General features: G+C 43.9%; 3 protein-coding genes across 4 annotated transcripts in view; 1 reads left to right on the top strand and 2 right to left on the bottom strand.

Annotated features, from left to right (window-relative positions):
• efhc2 (EF-hand domain (C-terminal) containing 2) overlaps window positions 1–6,027 on the bottom strand; it is a gene marked incomplete at both ends in the record, with an annotated part of 6,677 nt that extends 650 nt beyond the window's left edge. Inside the window, 12 exons of the mRNA XM_083682332.1 lie at window positions 486–680; window positions 1,002–1,135; window positions 1,410–1,606; window positions 1,776–1,918; window positions 2,018–2,183; window positions 3,087–3,225; window positions 3,398–3,505; window positions 4,266–4,517; window positions 4,767–4,990; window positions 5,113–5,263; window positions 5,642–5,830; window positions 5,986–6,027. Coding sequence (XP_083538458.1) covers window positions 486–680; window positions 1,002–1,135; window positions 1,410–1,606; window positions 1,776–1,918; window positions 2,018–2,183; window positions 3,087–3,225; window positions 3,398–3,505; window positions 4,266–4,517; window positions 4,767–4,990; window positions 5,113–5,263; window positions 5,642–5,830; window positions 5,986–6,027 — 1,940 coding nt within the window. The remainder of the gene's footprint in view (window positions 1–485; window positions 681–1,001; window positions 1,136–1,409; window positions 1,607–1,775; window positions 1,919–2,017; window positions 2,184–3,086; window positions 3,226–3,397; window positions 3,506–4,265; window positions 4,518–4,766; window positions 4,991–5,112; window positions 5,264–5,641; window positions 5,831–5,985) is intronic.
• A 2,007-nt stretch (window positions 6,028–8,034) lies between these two features.
• Window positions 8,035–10,574, bottom strand: fundc1 (FUN14 domain containing 1). Its single transcript, XM_083681308.1, has 5 exons — window positions 10,544–10,574; window positions 9,889–10,045; window positions 9,652–9,727; window positions 9,318–9,446; window positions 8,035–9,064 (listed from the first exon to the last, which is right to left on the bottom strand). Exons 1-5 carry the CDS (start codon window positions 10,560–10,562, stop codon window positions 8,987–8,989), a joined length of 459 nt encoding a protein of 152 aa, XP_083537434.1. The 5' UTR covers window positions 10,563–10,574; the 3' UTR covers window positions 8,035–8,986.
• A 1,984-nt stretch (window positions 10,575–12,558) lies between these two features.
• kdm6a (lysine (K)-specific demethylase 6A) overlaps window positions 12,559–22,888 on the top strand; it is a 31,336-nt gene continuing 21,006 nt past the window's right edge. Inside the window, exons 1-6 of one of the 2 annotated variants that reach the window (XM_083682387.1) lie at window positions 12,559–13,011; window positions 13,147–13,210; window positions 16,943–17,051; window positions 17,588–17,637; window positions 19,485–19,543; window positions 20,686–20,730. In XM_083682387.1, coding sequence (XP_083538513.1) covers window positions 12,836–13,011; window positions 13,147–13,210; window positions 16,943–17,051; window positions 17,588–17,637; window positions 19,485–19,543; window positions 20,686–20,730 — 503 coding nt within the window. In that variant the 5' untranslated portion in view covers window positions 12,559–12,835. The remainder of the gene's footprint in view (window positions 13,012–13,146; window positions 13,211–16,942; window positions 17,052–17,587; window positions 17,638–19,484; window positions 19,544–20,685; window positions 20,731–22,888) is intronic. The other variant, XM_083682388.1, reaches the window with a different exon arrangement.

Below are 22,888 nucleotides of genomic sequence, written 5' to 3'. Positions count from 1 at the left end.
ATCCATTTCCCTGGGCCAGCCTGCTACATGCCATAGGTCTTCTGTGTGTGTGTGTGTGTGTGTGTGTGTGTGTGTGTGTGTGTGTGTGTGTGTGTGTGTGTGTGTGTGCGTGTGTGTGTGTATGTGTTTACTCCCTGGGCTGGAGAGCTACATGCCAAACAGGTCTTTGGGGATCATCTGGTTCCAATGCTCCACTCTCTCACTGCTGGAACTAATTGCTGTGCAGAGATATGGGGCCACAGGCTGTAGGATTGATGGCTTGTCGTGATGCCTGCGTGTTTGGGATGGGGGTATGTGTATGTAGGCTGGGGTTGGTTGAGGTATGAGTTTTTGTTGTGTGTGACTGTGTGCATGAGTGTGCATATGTATGTCTGTGTACATTACCTACTGTATAGTCATCTCTATCCAATCCTACAGTATGTTTGTTTGTGTGTGTGTGTGTGTGTGTGTGTGTGTGTGTGTGTGTGTGCGCGCGCATTCCCTACCGGAGTCGGTCCTCGTGTGTGAAGGCTTTGGTCATCTCTGGGAAGCTCTCAAAGTGTTTTTTCCTGAGGTAGTCCTGGGCCACAGCCAACATAAGATGAACGTCTGCTTCGGGCTGCTCGCGCTCTGAGAAACAGCGGCCCAGCATCATCACCTCGTGCTCTGAGAGACCACACTCCAGGTCCACCAGCAGACCCCTGACAACCAAACACAGCTAGGATCAGCAGTCACATCTCATACAGTCACATGTCGCATCGCTTCCAAACCTCACTTGTCATTCAACTGTAACCAGACCCACCTCCGTCTAGCCAAGCCCACTCTCTGTGATAAGACACTAGCACACTTCAGTGTACAGAGTGAACACGAGATTACATTGTCTGGCTACATCTCATCTAGAGTAACATCTTATAAAAGTAGAGTCACAGCTAACGTGGATAGTCATTTAATGCCGTTTAGGTATGTTGCAGGCGTTTTCATGTATAAGATCCATCTGTGATCAGATGCCAGGACTCTCATACCTGAAGGGCTCATAGGGGATCATGCCAGTGTTTCCTGGGTCACTGAGGGTCAGGAACTGTTTGATGTCATTCTGCTTGTCCTCAGGGATGGAGCGGATCTTACTAATGATGGAGCCCACGTTAGCCCTGGGGAACTGGAGAGCACACATTAGAATCACCATCGCATAACAGGTCAGGGAACTGCACCACATGATGAGGCAATGGATACTCTGAAAGGACCATTGCTTTTTATCATGACCATTGGTTAGTATGACTTCTGGACCTCATGATTAAGCAGTGAACATTTACTGGTATGACAAGAAATGAGGAGAAAAAAGAAGAACATGGAGAGGAGAGAAGCAAAGAGAAGAGGAGAGAGGAGAGGAGAGATAGAAGAAAGGAGAGCTCAGAGACTCTGCTGTTCCCCACCTCCTCCGCATGTTGCTCCATGTAGTTGAAGGCGTACTCGTCTGCGTCCACCAGCTGGAAGGCCTGGTTGTTGAGGCTCAGTCTGGCCCCCACATACAAGTCCTGAGCTGAGAAATACTCTGACATCTCACTCTTAAACAGCTCTTGGCCTGGCTTCTTCACCCTGCCACGCTCTAGGAACTTCCCCCCCAGCACACCTGGTGGCAGGAGAGAGAGGGACGGTATGGAGAGGGTGAGGAGGATATAGGAAAGGAGAGGATAGGGGACAGGAGAGGACATAAGTGGAGGAGTTGCTATCACAGGTTATTGTCAGTAAAGTGCACATTGTTGTGTTGTTTCTAGTTCTGAACAGCTCAAACCCTCTACCTGAGTTCCTCTGTGGCGTCTCAAACACAGCGATGGTGTCGTCGCTGAGGTAGAAGGAGAGGATGAAGACCCTCTCCTTGTCGATGGGGTTGTCCGTCACCATCTTAGTCACAAACCTCAGCACATTACTCTCCAGGCCCTGTCTGGAGGAGAACCACACACCAGCAACCGCACTTAAAGAGTTAACTACACACTACCAAAGAGGAAAATCCACAGAACATCCCAAAGACAATGTTTCTAACCTGTCTTTCTGCATGAGCTTGCGGAAGTCTTTCTGTGGGGGCTTGGGCAGCAGGCCTTGGCAGGAGCACAGGGAGTCCTCCTCAGACCCAAAGCCGTTGTAGGGGGGCACAGGCCGGGGGGGGTTGGGGGCCGCGGCCAACTTATACTGCACTGGGGTGAACTCGTCTGAGAAAGGGGGAGATAGAAAATAAAACAGAAGAAAGGAGAGAGAGAGAGGAGGAGAAGAGAACAGGGGCTAGGAGGTTGTCCATCCAAGGAAGAGCACAGCCTACAGTCAATAACCCTGTGACCCTTCCCCTCTGAGAGTTAGGCAGGCCCCTCCATCAGAGCAGGCTGTCACTGAGGGCTCCGCCTGGATCAGCTGTGACTAATGCAATGAGCCCCTTTACCCAGACAAAACCATAAACACCAGAGGGGGAACAGGGTGGTGGACGCACACAGGCCCAGGTTGGGTTACTGTTTTCAGGGAGACCCATGTCTTTACTGTCCCCATGTGTGGGGAGGTAGAGAGACCGGCGGCTGATTGCAGGTATCTACTGTCAGTCAGGGAAACTGATGGTGATAGGGCTTGAGCTGTGTTGTTGGCCCTACATACAAACCTCTCAGTCAATAGCCTCTCACTATCAGCTCACCTCACAACAGAGGGGGTGGAGGTTAAGGGAGCACTTTATTTCAAATAATACTGTCAAATCCTTGGAAATGAATCAAATAAGCACAAGCTCCGGTAACTTTTCTCCTGCATGCATAATCTATAGTGAATATCATTAATAGGAGTATATGGGGGAAGGTCTGGACATTTAAACTAAACACACAAATTGTTCAGTTCATTGTAGAAATGCGTTAAAAGTGTACATTGAATTGATCATTAATAGGAAGGAGATCGTGTTTGCCAGGATGATGCACTGGACCTAGAGTACATACTCTTACTGACATCAAGTGGTAAAATGCAAGAAATGCAGGCATGGGTTAGGGAGGTTCCTTTATGGCGAAGATACCTCTATTTCAATTCACCTGCCAACCTCTGTCATGCCAAACACTTTATTTCCCATTGTAATGTTTGTTACTCACCGATACCGTACTTGGCACGGTAGAACTCTTTAGTGAAGTTATCACAGTCACATATGACCACCCTTCTGCCCCATACATTAACCACCGCTCCCAGAGTTAAGTCACAGTCCTTATAGAACTCCTCATGGACAGCACCTGTCTGAGAGAGAGAAAGAGAGAGAGAGAGAGAGAGAGAGAGAGAGAGAGAGGGGGGGGGGAGAGAGAGAGAGAGGGGGGTGGGAGAGAGAGAGATTGAGATCAAACTGTAATTGTGAATATTTTGTTCTCTGAGTGCCAAATCAGACCATGTTTCTCCCACAATCCAGACCTACTTTGAGGCTGTCCAGAATGTAGCGTCCTCCCTGACCCATTGGGCCAAACACATTGAGCACTGTGCGGTTTGTGATCTCTCCAGGCTGGTGCTTGGGGATGGGAGCAAGCTGTACAATACAACAGACAGAGAGAGAGAGAGACAGGCAGAAGATAATCATAAGCCATACACACAAACACACACACACACACATACACACAAAGAATACCAACAAATAATACACATCGCAGCCAAGGCTGGGACTTGTGAAGTGGGAATAGAAGCGTTCTTCACATAAAAGACAGAGCAAAACAAAACAGACAGAAAAGGCTGATTTGTCTTGAAGGACAGGGTTAATTTGTATCTGGGGATGTGATTATTTCCCACTGACTGTGAAACTCGGAACAACATTTCAGGATGACATTTAGTTTGAAGCAACAGAAAAAAACAGCATGACAATCACAGGATTGAAAAAAACAAAATAACAAAAACTATTGAATGAGCCCGGACCATCTTTCAAGGTAAATTAGACTCTGAGCAGTGACTAGAGAAGAAGCCCAAAGTGCTTGAGGGAGGTTAGATGTTTCAGCGGTCCTGTCAAAGTGGATGAGAAAGCTCTGTGAAGGATGGGGACGAGGGAAGGAGGGAGGGAGGGAGGGAGGGCGGGAGGACGGGAGGGCAGGGAGAGTAGCCAAGCGGAAGGGGATAGAGGCAACACCAGCTACCAGTCAAATCCTAACTCTCCTCTGCCCCTATGCTCTCTCCTCTTCTCCTCTCTCTTTACCCCTTGTCTCTCTTCTCCATATCCCCACTGCTCTAAATTCATATTATTATTTTTATACTTTGGTAGTTTGCAGCTACTGTACAGGACCTCCCAACTCCCAGCTCACCTTGGGCAGCTTACTCCGATGCAGGAACTTGGGCGTGGCGTCTCGTCCTGAGTTTGGGTAGATCACCTCCCGAATCTCTATGGTGTCGTCTGCCAGGAAGTAGTGCAGCGTCAGCTCGCGTGGGTCCCCGAACATGTTCTCTGAGTCATCCCAATGGCAGAAGAACCTCAGAACGTTCCGGTCGTGGTCCAGGAACTGTTTCAGCTTGTCCTGCCTCTCGTACGGGCGCAGCGGCTTCATACTCTCCTCCATCTGCATGTATGTACAGATGGTTACAGACAGATAGTTTCTGGATTCTAACATTATTATGCTGATCATGTAGACATCAATCGTTTTCCTTTGACAGGTAGCATCAGGTGAAACTATTCATTGCCGCCTAGCCAACTAACAAGCTGACAACACTACAACTAACTGTCTAAAGCAAAAACCAGCACCCCAGTTAGTAGTGAAGATGCAAAAGTGATGTTCTGTAAGTGCCTCTCTCACTCTCTTTTTGCCCACCTGTTGTCTAAGGTTGCTGTAGGGGTCCTCTGGGACGGAGGCAGGGGGGTTGATGCGTACCCCCATTTTTTTTAGGAAGTTCCTGGTGAAGGGGTCACAGTCTGTGACCATGAAGGTGCGTGAATACAGCACCATCTGTTGGTTGATGTTGAAATGGTGCACAGTGTAGAACTGCTCGTCATCAGGAGGTGGGAGCGGAATGCGGTGGCGGCGAATCAGCGTTCCTGAAACAATGATCAGAAGAAAAAATCATAAACAGCTGGAAATCGAAATCCATAATCTCAACATCTCATAATGATGACAGGTGGCTATTCAGAGGGCTGCAGAACTGCTGAAGAAAATTCACCTTGTGGAATTCCGCTGTTCTTGAACTCTGGCTCCACTACCTGGATAGTGTCATCCTCCAGGTAGAAGTAGATCTTACACTTTCTGACTCTGTACTTCTCCTCTCGCTTCTGAGGCACAGCCTCTTGGAAGAATGCATCGAAGCTGAGCACCTTACATGGAGAGTGAGGGATGGTGAACAAAGAGAATTTGTGGCTGTATCTCAAATGATGTCTGCTAATTTCCATATAGTGCACTACTTTTGACCAGAGCCCCTATGATGTATGCCTATACCAGTGGCCACCAACCCTGGTTCTGGAAAGGGTGTGCAGACTGATGTTCCCGCCCAATACTAACACACCTGATTCAACAAATCGTTGAGGTCTTGATTAGGAGATCAGTTGAATCCTATGTCTTGTATAGATTAAATCATGTGAGCTGGAATGTCTGGACATCCTGTGTTGCTCTCCAGGACCAGTTTTGGCTACCTCAGATATGAACCAGTGCCACATACTGGCTACAATAGCCTAATTTTACAGTATCTGACATACCTGCTTATCGAAAGCCACCCATGATGGAGTGTCACTGCCCTCTCCTTTGGGGAAGACAGAGTACTTTAGCTGAGCCTTTTGACCCAGCAACAACTCTCCTCCAATGCCTGGCTTCTCAGACCCCACCATCATAGGGATCCCATTGGAGTAGTCGAAATGCTGGGATTTATGAAACTTGTCTTTTCCCAGCTGGAATGATTGAACAAGAGAAAAAACATGACTCATATTATATAGCTAACCTTATCGTAATATGTAGCGGCTCTTTGCTAGTTAGGCAGGCACTAATGTCTCTCTATCTTATCAATATCACCTCATCTGCAACCCTGAACACAGCAATAACTTACATTTTTGTTGTGAGAATTCCCAGGTAGCATCGGCAGCGCCATAGTGGCAGTATTTGGGGCAAGAAAATATTTGTTTCACTATCAAACTTCTGATTGTCCGCAAGTTGCAATGGAGCTTGAGTTGTTTGCGTGAGTTGCCCGGCAACGGCGCAGCGTTATAACCGGGGGTTGCAACATGCAAGGAAACACATTTACCATGACTTGCTACAATGTAGGCCTGACATTGTATCACACGGAGCCAGGAAAACATGCTACAATTGTTTATATACCCTTCCACAACCATGATGAAGGCTGTCTCATAATGGTAATGTTGGCACATTGCAGAATTTATACATCTACTCTCAGAACAGTAGCCTACTTAAACTCTCATAATATGCGTAGTTAATTTTTTTTCTGATTGCTTAGGCACTATCTTTGAAACTACAGGCTATTTTTGCAAAACTCTACACACTAACCACAAAACCTTACACCAAATCAGCAAAACATTATCCATCTCTTGCAAAAGCAAACAATTCTTGCAAAACTCTTCAAACTCTTTTAAAATGTGTGTTTTTGTGTCAATACAATACACATAAACCATCATTTCAATAAGCACACGAAGCACCAACTACGTATTGATAATATACATTAAAAACACTTGTGACTTTTGCTTTTTCTGTGTGCAGGGCATAGCAGTTCGCAAAAACGTGGCCCCTTGTTTTTGCAAGGTTGAAACTTGCCTCGTCCACATAGCCTATATTAGCTCATGATAGCTCCATGACTCTCTGAAAGAGACAAGACAAAACAATGTAGCACAGTACGAAAAGACAGGGATCAGTCAATATGATGTAGCACCATACACTTCCACATCCAGTACCAATGATGCACATATTCATATCTCAGTTGTTTCTTTCGAAAGGGACTCTGTACAGCTGCTTCATCCTAATTCTATTGCGTTTCAGTAGACGAGACAGTGCAGAGAGACTCATTCTGTTGACGTTTTGTAATATGGTGTTATCTGCCATTATGTGGTCCTGCAGTTCTCTGAGTCTGATGCAGTTATTTGCAATGACCATATTTACAATGTGGGTCTCCTGCTCTGGGGTGAACAGTCAACCTCTTCCACCAGATACTGGTTTTCTTGCAGTTCTGTAAAAAACATTTGAATGGTTTTAGTGATAGATCCTTCTCATTATGAAAGTACAGTACATAGTAAGACTACAGCATTTACCGGTTCTCATTTTGAAATATCCGGATGACACCTGCAACAGTATACCAGCTCAGTTTTGGTTGAACCTGTTGCCCAGCCTCCCTCATGCTCATCCCATGGTTGACAACATGGTCAACCACAGTTGCTCTGATTTCATCAGTTATTGTGTTCCTGACTCCCCTTCCTCTTCCTCTTTCCCCTCCTCTCCTTCTCCCCCGTCCTACTTCACCTTCTCCTCCTCTTCCTCCTCTTACTTTTTCACCTCCTCGTCCTTCTCTAGTTCTCACCCCTCTTACTCTCTGTCCAATATTGGCCTCCATTGTTGTCCAAACCAAATGTTTACCTGTGGCCTATTTATAGTGCTCAAGCTCTGATTTGTAAGTGAACTCATGATGTACAAGTGTTTTCACATGTGTCAACGTGGAAAGGCAATTGGCAAAATAGTGTAGCAATGTAGAGACCAATGTTTACAGTTTTGCTAGAAGTGTGTTATTAAATTGCAAACTGAGTGTAAAGCAGAGAACGTGCATTCAGTTTGGTACACTTGATAAATGCATTGACTACAAGTGTTAATGGTTTCAGAGATAGCGCTTCAGGAATCACTGTTAGTGTTTAAGCATTCAGAAAAAAAAAGCTTTTTGGTTTTGGATCACCTCATCAACAGCAATAGCATTGCTATAATCATGTAATTTACTGCCTTAATGCCTTGGCTCTATACTTTTGCATGATACTGGTAGTCCGATCCATTTACAGGAAGAACTCCAGAAATGTGAAAGATTTTTGTTGTGCTTTTTCAAATGATCAAACCCATAGAAGCATTCTATTCGAAATAAAAAAAGAGAACGAACCATTATTGCTGTATTCATACTTTTATTAACGATATATACACAAAATACAACATCACTTTTAGGTATAATAGCGATGGTAAATTGATTTCCTGTGCAAGAGAAGATACAAGAGGCTATACAACACATTCTTCGCAAATATTGCACTGCTCGTAAAGGCAAAACAACTCATACAAATATTTGATTATTGAATACTTTGCATTTGTAACCAGTCTCAGCTAACTCTCACAATGAATGGATACAGTATGACATGTGCATAGTTTCCTGAGCAACATGGAAGAGAATGCCATGAAGAGCAGCAGTAGGGAACCCAAATGCAATCAATCAATACATTACAGCATTACCACCTTTGGCAGCACATTTAATTGTGTGAGAAATCTACAGTGCATTTATCTGTATGGGCTGCATTAAGTCAGGCTGCAAATGACCTTGGTCCAACAGAACAATCAATAGAGGAACTGTAACAGAGTCACTAAATCGTTGTCAGATGGCCAGAAATTGTGTGTTTCTCTATGGAGTGTTGCGTATTTCATGTATAGTCCAGTGTTTCCCAATTGGTGGGTCAGTACCAATGATTTTGGTACATAGATCAGTGGTCAGGACCCACTGGCTAGTTCTGCTCCAGTCTCTCAAGTCAAGACTAAAGCCTGGAGGTTGGCTTGTTTATTTGATGGGCAACTCAAAATGTAGGTCCCACTTTATATCAAGTGGCACTGTGGTTTCACATGGTAGACACAGTGTATACATTAGACAGATGCAGTGTAAGGTACACATTGTTACATAGTAGTGTAATAGTACGCAGTAACCCTGTTGCTGATTGTCTAAATACACATTGCATCATGCTTATATGTTCACTTATGGAGAATGCTCTTTGCTTAGAGAGAGCTCTTCACTGACTTCACAGTCATGATGGGTTGGTTCTCTCAAGAAAAAACTGAGGAAAACTGCAGGCCCATTATTTAACGTCCTAAGATGCCAGGCCAAGTAAAAAGCCTCCAAAGAATCCACTTGTGACGACAACATTTTTCTTCACAAACTCTGTGGACTGCAAGAGAAAAAAAAACACATTTGAATTTACTGGATTACTGGATTATTATTATGTATTATTTACTGCATTATTCTATCAAAGTCTTTTTCAGACAAACAGGTGTCTAGTTTTATTCTTATCATCTGTAGCATAGGTACTAGAAAAAAAGACTAATACATCTATAGAGAATGCCAATGTTATTCATGTTTTGCTGTCAGAGCACACACATACTAATGGAACCAATTTGAATGGTTAACATTTTGAACAGCACCTCCTCAATGAATGAGCTGAGCTCTGGTGCAGCTGTATTGGCCCTCTTCTTCAGGTGTTTCTTTGCTTTGTTTACATCCTTTTCCACTCTCTTCCAGTCAACTTGCACATAGCCAGTGTGGTTGGCTATCTGGGGAATATAATAGAATAGAACATCATTGTCCTGGACAATAAATACAAAAACCCTCAGCAATAGAAAAACCTAGGATAACGCATTGGAATAAGGGTGATGTGGATATTCCTATCAGTTGTGTTTAAACTGTTTATAATGCTTTATTCACTGAAAAACTCATTCAGACATAATTTGCACAAGCGTCTGAGTCTGGAATTCCTACCTGTAACAACAGAAATCCTCCACCTACTGCCGTGGCTGCAATCTTCCCAACTTTTTGGAACAGGTACCCTGCACACCTGAAGTGAAAGTGAAAGACAACACATTAGTATACAGATAGAATAACTATTTTGATCATAGCATACAGCCTATCACTACACAATGCGCATTATAAAGACACACATCATATGATTCTAGAGAACAGTCCCGAGGGTGAAGCACATGAACACGTCCAATTTACCATCCACTCACTCCACCTATGGCAATCTGCGTGGCCACCGAATACTTCTCTGCCATCGGCCCCGAGTTGTTCCCAAAAAGGCGGCCCCACCATTGTTGACGTCGGGCATACTCGGTCAGGTCCACCACCTCGTAAACGTCATCCTCATTCTCTGGGTCTTGAAAAACAAACACAAAAAGAGGACATGCTGCAGAAGTAGCTGAGCTCGGTTTATAGAATTCGGCATCGACATAGTGCAATGTTTTGGTGAGATGGGTTAGTGGGAACAGTTAAAAATGTAGGCTCCTTGAAGTGGCGAAACCAGACGAAATCCTAAGAAGATTTATAGGATTACCAACCAAGTGCGCACAGAATCCCCTTCGCACATCGGTATAGCACTTCGGTAGGTTTCTTAATGCACTATAACGTAGTAATTAACTGTTATGGTAGGTCAACCATTCAATTATCATCACTGTTTGGAGACATTATCACCGCAGTCATATTTGCTACAGCATTCAGGCCTATTATTAAACAGATTTGATCAATCTGTTTTGTGCTATTGACGGTTCTAAACATGAATGTTATTTAGCATTCGAAAAATGTAATCTTACAATAAATGAATTGTAATAGCGTACTGTGACACACGCTTTAGTTTGTGAACTGAGCTCTGACTTACCCTCTCCACGATCCGCCATTTTGGAGTCTATGGTTAGGACGACGACTATTGCTGTCACGTCGTTGGGCGACGTCGTTTGCCGTTTGTCAGTAAAACATTAGTTGACTACAGCGCAGCTTCTTAGCTACACACATGTTAACTTCAATAATGTATTCATCTAAACAGTGCATATTGCCATATGTGTTATTATATGTCTACCCAAATGTTTTTTTTAATTTTTTTATAAAACACCAACATTCTGCCTCATAAATAAATAAACACAAAATACATGGTTTGAAATTATAGTAGGCGTACACAGTGCAGGTCCAGAATAGCCGACTAACACAATCTTTAATTTGGGAGCTGGAGTCTGGACTAGCAGGACTTGTTGTGCCCAACTGATACAGTAGACTATTTCATCTAAATCTGGAACTAAATCTGAGACCCCTGAAGGAAGAGCCAACTGGAACATCTCACCTAAAACCTCAGTATACATAACAACATATTCTGTTGGTCACGTTTTCTTTCCTTCCATATGCCAAACAGATTCCAGTTTCCAGGTGTCTTTAGATCATTTATAAATAAAGATCTGTGAACTTTTTTTTCTATATTAAAAATGTGAATAAGTGTTGAATAAGTTGACTTTTTCCCTATGGGTTTGATAACTATGTTTTGTTGATTAACTTAATAGAAGCCAGGTGCTTGACTTGATCTTACATTGTCCCTCATACTTCATAGCCTCCTACACTTGCACAGTGACAACTTGCCATCTATCTCTGGCGCCATGACAGTGATGACAGATTTACAGCCAAGCCAATCTCTGGTAGCGGGGTTAAGGTTTCCAATCAAACTGGAAAGTGACCTCTGGTTTGAGTTATCATCACATCCAATGGAAGAACCCCACACCTGGGGAATAAGCCCTAGCAAACAACAGCAAGATGGATCAAGGCTCTCATTTATGGGATCAGCTCTAAACCTTCACCTTAAAGAGTTGAACAATAAAACAACCTAAGGCCTGTGAAGATGGGCATATTGTACCAACATCCACAAGAGTATACCCTATGCATCACCATATCGAAGGTAACATGGCATATGTCTGGAGACATCTCACTTGTGATATAAAAAATAAAAAATACATTTTTAATATATTTGTGCGATGGGGGCTGATGACTAAATTGTATGATCTATGAAAGTAGGTGTTAATGAAAACAGATCAGATCATTTATTTACAACAGTATGGACTGAATTGGCAATGGGTTGATGATTCAGAGCACAGAGATTGCTCTCTGAAATTGGCAGGCAAATCATAAACATCAAACCAGCATAGTATATGATTGTATATTCATGTACAGTAAATGGTGTATTAAATATTCATCATCAGTAAATGCAAGTTGATATGTTTATTATACAACAGTATCAATGGACAGTCTATCTATTTACAGGCACCCTGTGCAATTTCTCACACAAAAGTAATTTCTCACACAAATCTCACCCAATGTTGCACAAGATGTTACATCTGCACTACGAAAACAAGACCAGCTATAGAAACAGCAATGACAGCTGTAGGCTATAAGTAATGCATTATAGTGATTGTCTGTTTCGTGCTAATCACAGACTACATTTCTGTGATAACAAAGCAAACAAATACAGAAGTACAGTAGGTAGCAGCAACAGTATAGGACTCATGCAATCATTTGATTTGACAATCAAAATTGCTGACCTGTACCCCTCCTATATTGACAATCATACAAAGGACAGTTACCTTATCCAATAGGAAACCTCGAAGTACAGTTACGTAATCATAATACAGCATGGGAAACCAATCGAAATAGGCAGAGCAAAGGAGGTGCGCTGCGCGAAGTTGAAGGTTTTTGTTATTCATCCAACCCACCTAAAAGTGTGTATGAGAAAGACACCACAAGACAAGTACAGTCACGTGACTACACACAAACACGTTTATTGGTCAGGGACGGGAGAGGGCGTTACGACGGTGGCGGCGTGCGTTCGCCTATGTGACACAATTACAACAACTTTGAGCTGGTGGTTGGGGGGAAGTTTACGATACAACCAAATAACGCTCTACCGTAGAACCCGGCATTAACTCAATTCCATGCATCATTTGGCATTCGTATACAAGTAGTATTTACTATACAACGATGCGCGAGGAAGGCAATTTGCACGGATCTTATTTTCCTTGAGGATCATTTGGCAACAATCCCGCTACGCTACACTTTCAGTCCTGGATAAGGTGTTGTACTTTCGTTCTTATTTTATTTTGGTGGAGTTTCTCGCCCGCTTCCCTGTTGCTTTTCCATGAAATCGTGTGGAGTGTCGCTCGCCATCGCTGCCTCTGCTGCCACTCGGACTCGGAGTCTCAGCGGCGCTGGTGATGAGGAAAATAAAATGGCGGCGGGAAAAGCGAATGAAATCGAAGAGGACTTTCCGAAGCTAACATCGCAGGAGAGAGACAGCTTGGTCGGGATTGACAGGTTAGAACAACAGTATTGCATTAACTGTCTTTGTTTCTTATTTGTGGCGGTGTGTTTTTTCGTCTTCAATTAGCAAATACGATGTAAATACCCTCAAAGTAATACGGAACCGCCTGTGTTGTCCTCTACTTGCAGTTCACTGTTTGGATTTCCGAGGCTTCATGAAGATGGCGCCAGAACGAAGGCCTTGCTGTTAAAGGTATGTCACATAGATAGGACCAGAGTCGCCCCGTTACGTTATCACCTCTTGATTTGTGCATATCTACCTGGAACAAGTGCCAGGAGAGGGACTGAAAACTTAACTTGATGCTCGAGTCATCGTTGCAGTTTCATCACGCTCAATCAGTGCGTGTCAGTTTTGTTGATAAAAAATAATCTACATCAAGGGACCATACTCTTGTATAGCAATTGCTGACCAGAAGCCCTCGCATATCAGAATTATCCAGACTAGCTGGTATAGATTTTTTTACCCACACAGTTTGACAGATAAATGAGTAAAAAATTGCATGCTTTGAATTGATAGCTAGCTTAGCTAGAAGTAAGTTGGGGGAAAACCAGCTGTATCACCGATTTCACCATCATCACCTGTGCCAATGCAATGTTGATGTTGTGAAATTGTGTTCCTGAAATGACAATCGATGTAGCCACAACCATCACTGCGATCAGCATTCGCTTGTTGCAATGTAACATCTTCAGCACCCCATACCAGGTTGGGTAGCGTTGTTTGCTGCCTGGCCAGTTACCCCAAGAATATACGCGAGCTCCAAGTTGACAACTACTAGTTACTGTAATCAAATATAGCAAGGGCTTGGTTGTAGTTTTTTTTTTTTTTAATATATTTTTTTTTAAACGATGTGCTTGGACATTAAACTCAGTTTGTGCCGTGATATATAAGATTGGAATTCAATACGCTGGAAACCAATCCGTCCCGTACTTAAATCTTAGCCAGGCAGGGGGTTGCTAGTAGTAGAGAGGTGGCCTAGGCGGGGGGCTAGATGACCACCACGGCATGTTGTCGCTTGCTAGCATAGTTGATGTTCACTTTACTCTGTCGGCCTATTAGTGTTGTCATGTTTGACCTACCTATTTAGTTAAATGTGAAAATATGTTTTCATAACTGCACACACGTCCAGTCGCTAGTAAGCAAATTAATGGCGCTGCCCGGATCGGCCCAAGATGGCGGGGCACGGAGAAGTGATAACTTGGCTAGCCTAGCTTAGGTCTCGCATAAAGTACCTGTTCACAGTCAAATGAAAAGTGACTCGCCTACATTTACGAATGTATTTTCATCTGATAGTTTACGTCCTAGATTGCTAAATTGCATAGTAAATCCAGTTTTTGTATTTGTCGCTGCTGCTTCGAATTAGCTTTGCTAGCTATCCACCTTCACCAAGCTGGTTCACCTCCTGTGTGTCATCAACATGTGGCTACCGCACAATCCCAAACAGAAGTTAGCTGCCAGTTTATTCGATTTGTACTTTCGAGTCAATCAGTCCCATATTTGCACAGTTACATGAAATGGTGATCTGTAGCTACGCATGATTTTGGAGTGCGTCTCTTATCGATTTCAGTTTCTGGTGGACTCTCTGGTCTGAACTACAGCGCTACTAGCTAGGTAGCCCACGGACAGTTCAGTCACAACACAAAGCGCATTGTTTTGAATCTAGGGCACCGAGTATGCTTATTGACATTCACACATTTTGCTGTTATGTCTCATTGCATTTTTCCTCTTTGTCTTAGCCACACACTTTTTATTCAAATGTCTTTTTATTCAATCTGGATCGGACTCCTTCCCTAGCATTACTGCGAAAGACACTGTCAAATTATCTACCGTGATAAAATGAGCCTGGGGGAGGGAAGACGCGTGGACCACCAGGGTTATAACATATTTATTGTGTGTGTGCATATATATATATATATATATATATATATATATATATATATATATATATATATATATATATATATATATATATATATATATATATTACACTCACCTAGAACTTTATTAGGAACACCTGTACACCTTCTCATGGTGGAGGTGGTGTAATGGTGTGGGGAATGTTTTCTCGGCACACTTTGGACCCGTTAATACCAATCAATTATCGCTTGAATGTCACAGCCTATTTGAGTATTGTTGCGAACCATGTGCATCCCTTCATAGCCACAATTTACCCATCTTCTAATGGCTACTTCCAGCATGATAATGCACCATGTCACAAAGCAAAAGTCGTCTCAAACTGCTTTCATGAACATGACAATGAGTTCAGTGTTCTTCAGTGGCCTTCCCAGTCACTGGATCTGAATCCAATAGAACACCTTTGGGATGTGGTAGAACGGGGGACAGCTTGAAAGTGCACCTGAAAAATCTGCAGGAATTGTGTGATGCAATCATGTCATCATGGTCCAGAATCTCAAAGGAATGTTTCCAACATCTTGTGGAATCAATGCCACGAAGAATTGAGGCTCCTTTTGAGAGCAAAGGGAGGCCCTACCCAGTATTAGTATAGTACTCCTAATAAAGTTCTCAGTGAGTGTATGTATACATACACACACACACACACACACACACATTGTTACCACATGGCACATGCTTACTTACTACATAGACCATGCAGATGGCTTACTTGCTGACATAGTGACTTATTGCTGGTATATTTCTTCATTTGCCATGCATTGGATGCATTTGGAACTAGAGAAAGGGGGGATCTACCCCCCCCCCCCCCCACCCATACCATACATGTTAGGCTTTTAGCAGCTAATTAAGGACAGAAAACAGTGTACTAATGTAACATTGCACATGCTCCAAAATAGATGAGGGAAGAAAGCGTTGACTTGGAAAGCTTTGGATAGGTACTGTTCTCTACAAGCACGAGATCTGGTGTAGATGTCCAGTCTCAACCTTTTAATTTCCTTAAGATTTTGTGGTAACTGTGAAATTGAGAGTAGCTGAAGCACTGTATTGTTAATAAGTAAGCTGTGCTATGACATTTTGCCAACATTTAATTAGTCTGCCTGCTTGCCTCTGAACGGTTTGCACTCTGCAGCAAAGGCTTGTTGGACATTTTGTTTAGTTAGTTTGAGTGCTGTTCTTGACTGGTACAGCCGGTCGTCATGATATAATTATGTTGTCAGGATATGACCTGTTGCCATGGAGAATATGGGAAATGTAGGCTTTCACACGGCAACGATGAGCCTACCTTTGTCAGAATGATCCCTCGGTGAATTTGAATGTGTAGGATATTGGTGTCTGGCTAGTTAACTCTGGATCATAGTGGTGGGGCTCTGGGGTAAAGGATGAGACCGCAATATGTGTGTCCACATATCTCCTTCCGGCCTATGCTGGCCGCTCACTCAGTTTCCCCAACGGAGGCCTTTTGAAGTCAAACCCCCTCCCCTCAATGTGGAGGCCAGGTTATTTTACACACAAACACACACACACACACACACTTCCCCTCCCCTATAAAGGCTGTGGTTTGGGCTATCAGAGTGATTTGTGTAGCCGTTATTTAAATCCTGCCTGGCTAGAGCTCCAAATTTGGCATTGGATCAGGGACCATGCCAAACCACTTGTTTTGGGCAGGGGACACACTCTCCATTGACAGGGCATGGCTTTCTTGTGAGTGTGTCATCGATTGCCTTATGGTGTTCTGTGTACCTTGGATCTGAGCGATGACACCTATAGGCGAGTAAGACATTACAAACCATTTTGTTCTCGACATGGGCCTTTTTTGTTATCAAGCTGTCTGCAAAGCACATACTGGATCTCAGAACTGTTCTTCCACCCTACCACCATAACTATAGGCTAAACCTTTTTGTCGCCTTGCACTATGCACATGGATGCTTGTATGAAATCCTTAACTCTCTCACTCGCTCTCTCTCTCTCTCTCTCTCTCTCTCTCTCTCTCTCTCTCTCTCTTGCTCTCTCTAGGCTGTAAGCTGCTATGACTCTCTCATCCTGAAAGCTGAGGGCAAAGTAGAACCAGAGATGTTCTGCCAGCTGGGTCACTTCAACCTCCTTCTGGAGGACTATCCAAAAGGTGAGCAGCAACCAACACCCCTCTTCTGAAGGACTATACGAAAGCTGCCTGCACATATCAGGTCTTTTAGACATGGCCTCAGAGATTTGGTTATAGGTTACTCTAACCCTTTTTCATTCTTGTCCTTCGCTTTACAATGCTTTTGTGATTGCATGGTTGTGATTTGAATGGTAAATCTGTTGTAAAAAGCCGATCCTCAGCTAGACACACAACCCCAAACCATCCGAAATTCGGGAAATGAGAAATAATTGCTAGTTTGTGATTAGTGCTTTGTTGTCACTTTTATTGTCTGACTTCTTGCGCAATTGATTTGTCTTTGAATGTCAGTAGAATCTTTGAACGCTGTTTTTCTTAAAACATTTGTGTTGTCTAGAACGCGTCCTTCTTGAGGTAGAGTGTGGGTTTCTGTCCATCCTCCATTCTCTCCCATAGTGCACCAGTCCACACGGTGTACATGAGGAGTTGGTGAAATTGAATGTAATATGTTAGTCATTTGTCTTCTTCACTCACCGCTTCCGCTCTCTTCCCCCTCACAGCATTATCAGCGTACCAGAGGTACTACAGTTTACAGTCTGACTACTGGAAGGTGAGTGGCCCTTTTCTAAACAATATGTTCCTCTCTCTGTCATGGGCACCCAGTCATGTAGATTATCCCTGCTTAATGGTGGTTATGTAATGGTGCTGTAGGTAGCGGCAGGTCCTGTGCTCTTGGTGAGCTGGTAAGCCTTTCCTCTCGTCCAGGTACCATTTGTTTTGTCTATTGTTTACATCTTGACGTTGGTTTACAATACATTTGAGCCGTTGGGTTAACCGGCTTTGGTGTCGGATGGCGTGGGGGGTTTAGCCAGGCCTGGGCTTATAGGATGATGGTGGATGGAATGGGGTGGAGGGCTGTGGGCAGGACACTCAGCTGAATTGGGTCATTTAAGGTCATGAGTAAAAAGCTTTAGTCAGACCCATTTAGCTTGATACCTGATGATGATGATGATGATGATATCGACAGGTTTATTTATTTAGCTATTATTTATACAGGCTGGTCTCATTGAGGATGATGGATAATGATGATATGTTGTGGTCATGGAGGTGAATGAGGGGAAACCTGAATGAGCTCAGATGTGATCCAATTCTACTTGACTTGATGTTTATTATAGTGGTTGTATTGTTTTACCTTATGATTTGGAGATGGATCTTCTTGTCCGGGTTCTCTCTGTTGTGATCTGTCTAGACCCTCCCCTACATCTGTGTGTGTGTCAATGTCTGTGTCCTTAACACTAACTCTGAAATCCTTAACTCTCAACTTTCTCTCTTGCTCTTTCTCTCTCTCGTCATGCTGTGATTTGTCTGTCTATCCCTTCCCTGCTCCATGCCGTCTGTTTGCCTGTAGTTAAGGTAGCAGGCTATGGGCTTGTCACCTTTTGCAATCTGCTCATATGGAAACAGAAGGGCCTGCTCAGAACAAGCCTAAGCCACGCTGTCTGTTCTACAGACCTCTACTACTCCCCCAACACTCATCAGAGCCCTCTATTAATGTGTAGGGTCACTAGGACAGGGGCTGTTCTCAGCACTTTCCAGACACTGGTCAATAGACAGTGTTGTGTGTTCACTCGCATGAAATTCTACCGTTTGTCATAATAATCTCTAACTAAGTAGGCTACTCTTCCACATATTTTATTTTACACAACTGTGAAGATGCATCTGAATATGTGATTTTCTTGTTGAATCTCCCTGTGATTCATTGTCATTGCACGTGTGTCTATGCATCTGTCTGCGCTTGTGTTGGCACGGGTGAATGTGGATTGTGAGGAGGAGTTGCTGAGCATGTGGTTAAAGACTGACACCTATGTGGCTTTCCCTTCTGACTCATATGAGTACTACTGTTTGTAATGTGAAACTGAGGCACAACGGTAATCTCTGAGAGGTTAATAGTACGTTTCAAAACAAACTGGTGTAGCCTGTCTATTCTGGGAGTAGCCTACCTGCTTTCGTGAGGTTGTCTAAGCTTTTGTTTTCACCCTGTGGTGGGTGATGGACTATTTTTTTTGTTTCCTGTCAGTCTAATTTAACCGTTTTTTGTTGTTGTTTAGTGACAGTATTGAGCTGCTTGTGTGTTCCACCTGTTGATGGGATGCACCAGGTCTGCCTCCCACCTCTGCATGTGTGCCTGGAGCACTAGATTAACCCCCAGAGATTCCCCAACTCATTACACACACACACACACACACACACACACACACCTCTGCTGCAGGGGGATGTTTTTGTCACGGCTATGGAGCTATGGAACACTCAACAGTGATTTAGATTGTTCATGACCATCTCAGTTTGTTTGTTGTTTACTGCAACTTTTTGTAGAACCATTGCTGTCTGTGTGAGAAGGAGAGCCTCAAAGTGCTCTGTATATTACTAACTTTCTCCCCCCCCCTTCCTCTCCTGCAGAACGCTGCCTTTTTATATGGCCTTGGCATGGTTTACTTCCATTACAATGCATTTCAGTGGTAAGTACCCATCTTGAGTATATTATTTAGCACAGTGGTGTTTTTTATTAGCATTTCTGTTCTGCTCCTTTTCCATTGGGCATTTATCTCGTAAAAGGAGCATTTAACTTGTAAAAGTAACCTGCCATGTAAACATTGTTTACATTACTTATGTAGCTATTTTGTTTCCTCACCTTGTGTGATTGTTTGTGTTTTTGTTTACCCCCTATGTGACCCAGTGGGAGACTTGAGTCTTTATGTACCAATACTGTCAATAGCTGTAATGTCACAATGTCTACTTTATAGTTGCAGACACACGGTCATAAGAGGACTTGGGTGTTGTTCATGAAAAGGGCTGAGAGTGATGTGCTATCTTTTCAAGTATTATTGCAGTCAAAGTGTCTAAGGGGTGGAGTGCGTTTCTCTGAATGCTGTTTCACATAAGTAATATCAACAGTGTTGATTTGGGGAGGGCTGATTATTGATGCTGTCAGTACACACACACACACACACATACAGCTTTCAGTTTAGTCTGGTTGTGTGTCCTAGTTTGAACCGTACTCTGTGGAATTCAGGGTTCACAAACGCACAGACCCTGCTGTGTGTTTGATAGTACTTTGTCCTCTGAAATGTTCCAGCTGTCTCTAATGTAAGCTTAGTTTATTTTGCAAGGTCTGTTTTTGTTACTTTTTTGTAAGCAGTTAGTTCTTATCTTGACTAAAGATTTTTGGTTGTAGATGTATATTTCTTAGAGCAGCTAAGAACCTCAAGTAGAGCACTGCCTTTTTAAGTGCTGAATCCTAACTTCAGCTAGTTTAGTTTTAGTTTCCCTTTGAGGTCAATGTGTGAATTAATCGAAAGTCAGTCAGCGTGCAAAGCTAACGAACCAAAAAGTGATAGGCCTACATTGCACCAATTAGTACTTGTAGCTCTCCAGGACTAGGTTGAATAAACAACGCAACCGAAGAGTGTGAGTGAGATCAGTTTCTAGTAGGGGCAACTTTAGCCAGCTCTCTTCAGACCTAAAAGTCCCTTGATTTACGTTGAGGGAAACGTCTACCCCGAGCTTGCAGGAAGCACTTTGCAATGCTAGTGTAGTGGTGATAGGCGCCTGCAGCACTGCCTGTTATTGACCACTGTAGGTCCCCTTTCTCCCTGTCTAGGCCATTGCTGCCCTCCTCATCAGAGGCCCAGGCAGGACAGAGAAGGTAGGCCCGCCATGTTGGTTTGGTTTCCATAGGGAATAATGCTGAATAGAATGTGTTGTTGATCTGACCTGGAGGCAACTTGGATCCTAGACTTTTAACTGTTGTCTATTTCAATGTTGCTACTGACCCATTTTGGAGTCGTATTGGATCAACATGTTGCCCAAGGAGCCATCTTAGATGTAAATGTTGGTCTCCATTGTGAACAAGGGTGCTATCTTTGATAAATGTTTGTGTAGTTTCATGAGGGAATGATGCTGTTGCCAGGATGTAGTCCTAGGCCTACTAGATACTAGGTAAGAAGAAGTGTCTCTGAATGGTCATTTCTAATTGGATATTGTGCTAGCTGGACGGTGAGGGATGGCTACGTTTTGATCTTTCTTTCTGCCTGTCTTCAGTGGGTCTTGTCTCTCACAAATAATATTACAAGTCTTTTCATAGCGCCCTAGAACTCAACATCTGCCAGCTTGTTCCATTACCATGGCTTAGTCCATGAGGCGTCTGGTCCTACTCATGTCCTCCCCCCCCCGTCCGACTACCCCAGTCCTCCACTCCTTTCCCACTACCCCTGGTCCTGCCCTGGACCTAGACTCCCTTCCCACTACCCCTGGTCTTGCCCTAGTCTTCCCCTCCCTTCCCACTACCCCTGATCCTGCCCTGGACCTAGACTCCCTTCCCACTACCCCTGGCTGGTCCTGCCTTAGTCTTCCCCTCCCTTCCCACTACCCCTGATCCTGCCCTGGACCTAGACTCCCTTCCCACTACCCCTGGCTGGTCCTGCCTTAGTCTTCCCCTTCCTTCCCACTACCCCTGGTCCTGGCCCCACTTCCCATTACCCCAGATCCTGCTCTGGCTCCCCTTTCCACAACCCTGGCCTCCCTCTCCCTGGCCTTGAAGGCTTCCAGTCTTGTCAACCTGCCAAGTTTACAGTTATTCCCATCTCTGGGGGCTGGGGGGAGGGGGGTGGGGTGTGTGTATGTGTGTGTGTGTGTGTGTAGAGAGGGAGGGAGGGAGGGAGGTCATCTGGGTTTCTCTAGGGGGCAAGTTACATCAGCCAAAGGCCAAGAGGAATGCAGAGCTGTCTGATGTGTAATGTTACGTCATGGTGCTACAACAACTATCACCAACCCTGGTCCTGGAGAGTTACACGCACCAGCATGACACCAGATTAAACTAATCATCCAGATCTTGATTAGCCTAGTTGAATTAGGTTGCTGCAGTAGTGTAGGATGCAGTGAACTGAGCGCCATGTCTTTGAAGGTACTGTGGAATCTAACAGTAATGTGAAAGAACAGCTACGCTTTAAAAATCTTGCTGCCTCAAATAAACCTTTAGCTATGCTTGTATATTTAAGTGCTCAGATGACAAGATGACACAGCAGGACGTTGTCAGTAATGGCATAACTCATAATTGAAGAATTGTCAGAGAGCACTTTGGCATTGTTTAGTGTGCTGTGTTTTCCCCATCTAACATACCCCTTTCCTGGGGAGTGTATTCTCTTTCTGCCGGGTACTGTCTGCCTAACGCTCTCTGTCACAGCCAATCTATTCCACTGTAGAGGAGCTGCTCTCTCAAAGCACTCTCAGTGCACAAGAGAGCGGTCGAACGAATGGGAGAGAGAGGGAGGGACGATCGGTATGAGTAGTAGTAGTGGGGGGGGGGGGGGGGGAGGGAGAGGCCAATGAGTTCAGAGTGCTTTGCCTCGAAGCAGCACATCCTGTGTGTGAGTGTGTGTGTGTGAGCAGTGAGATCAGTGTTTTCAGACCCTCTCTCTCGCTCTCTGTGTCAGAAGTGAGATCAGTGTTTGTGACCTGCTGTGTGTGCGCATGTTGCTTTTCAGTTTATATTGTGTCTACAGTGTATTTGTGTTTGTGTCGTGTGGAATTGTTAAGAATGGGGGGGGGGGGGGGGTGTAGTACTGTTGCCAAAGTGACACCAGTGTTTACTCTGCTGCCTCCTCTCTCCCTCCCTCTACCTTTCTCCCTCCGCCAGCTTGATCCACTATTGTATAGAGATCCAATTAGGAGGATTCAAGGTCCTTTAGGTTCACATTTCTTTTTGAAATAGGCTACCTGTCATAAGAGTTAAATAGTCCTCTGATCATTGACTCATTAATAAAAACTCAACCAGTTTTGATGATTTCTACATGTTTGTTAAATGG

The sequence above is a fragment of the Argentina silus genome, assembly GCF_951799395.1.
Source record: "Argentina silus genome assembly, chromosome: 12".
NCBI classification, from domain to species: Eukaryota; Metazoa; Chordata; class Actinopteri; order Argentiniformes; family Argentinidae; genus Argentina; species Argentina silus.
The sequence above is the reverse complement of the archived record's forward strand: the minus strand, read 5'-3'. Positions and strand labels throughout refer to the sequence as shown.

Bases quoted from the DNA above. Each gene is read 5' to 3' on its own strand.
- fundc1 (XM_083681308.1), bottom strand. The intron at 9,728-9,888 runs GTAAATTGGACG...CTTTCACTTCAG, and splicing joins ATAGGTGGAGTGAGTGGATG to GTGTGCAGGGTACCTGTTCC. The intron at 9,447-9,651 runs GTAGGAATTCCA...TATATTCCCCAG, and splicing joins GAGGATTTCTGTTGTTACAG to ATAGCCAACCACACTGGCTA.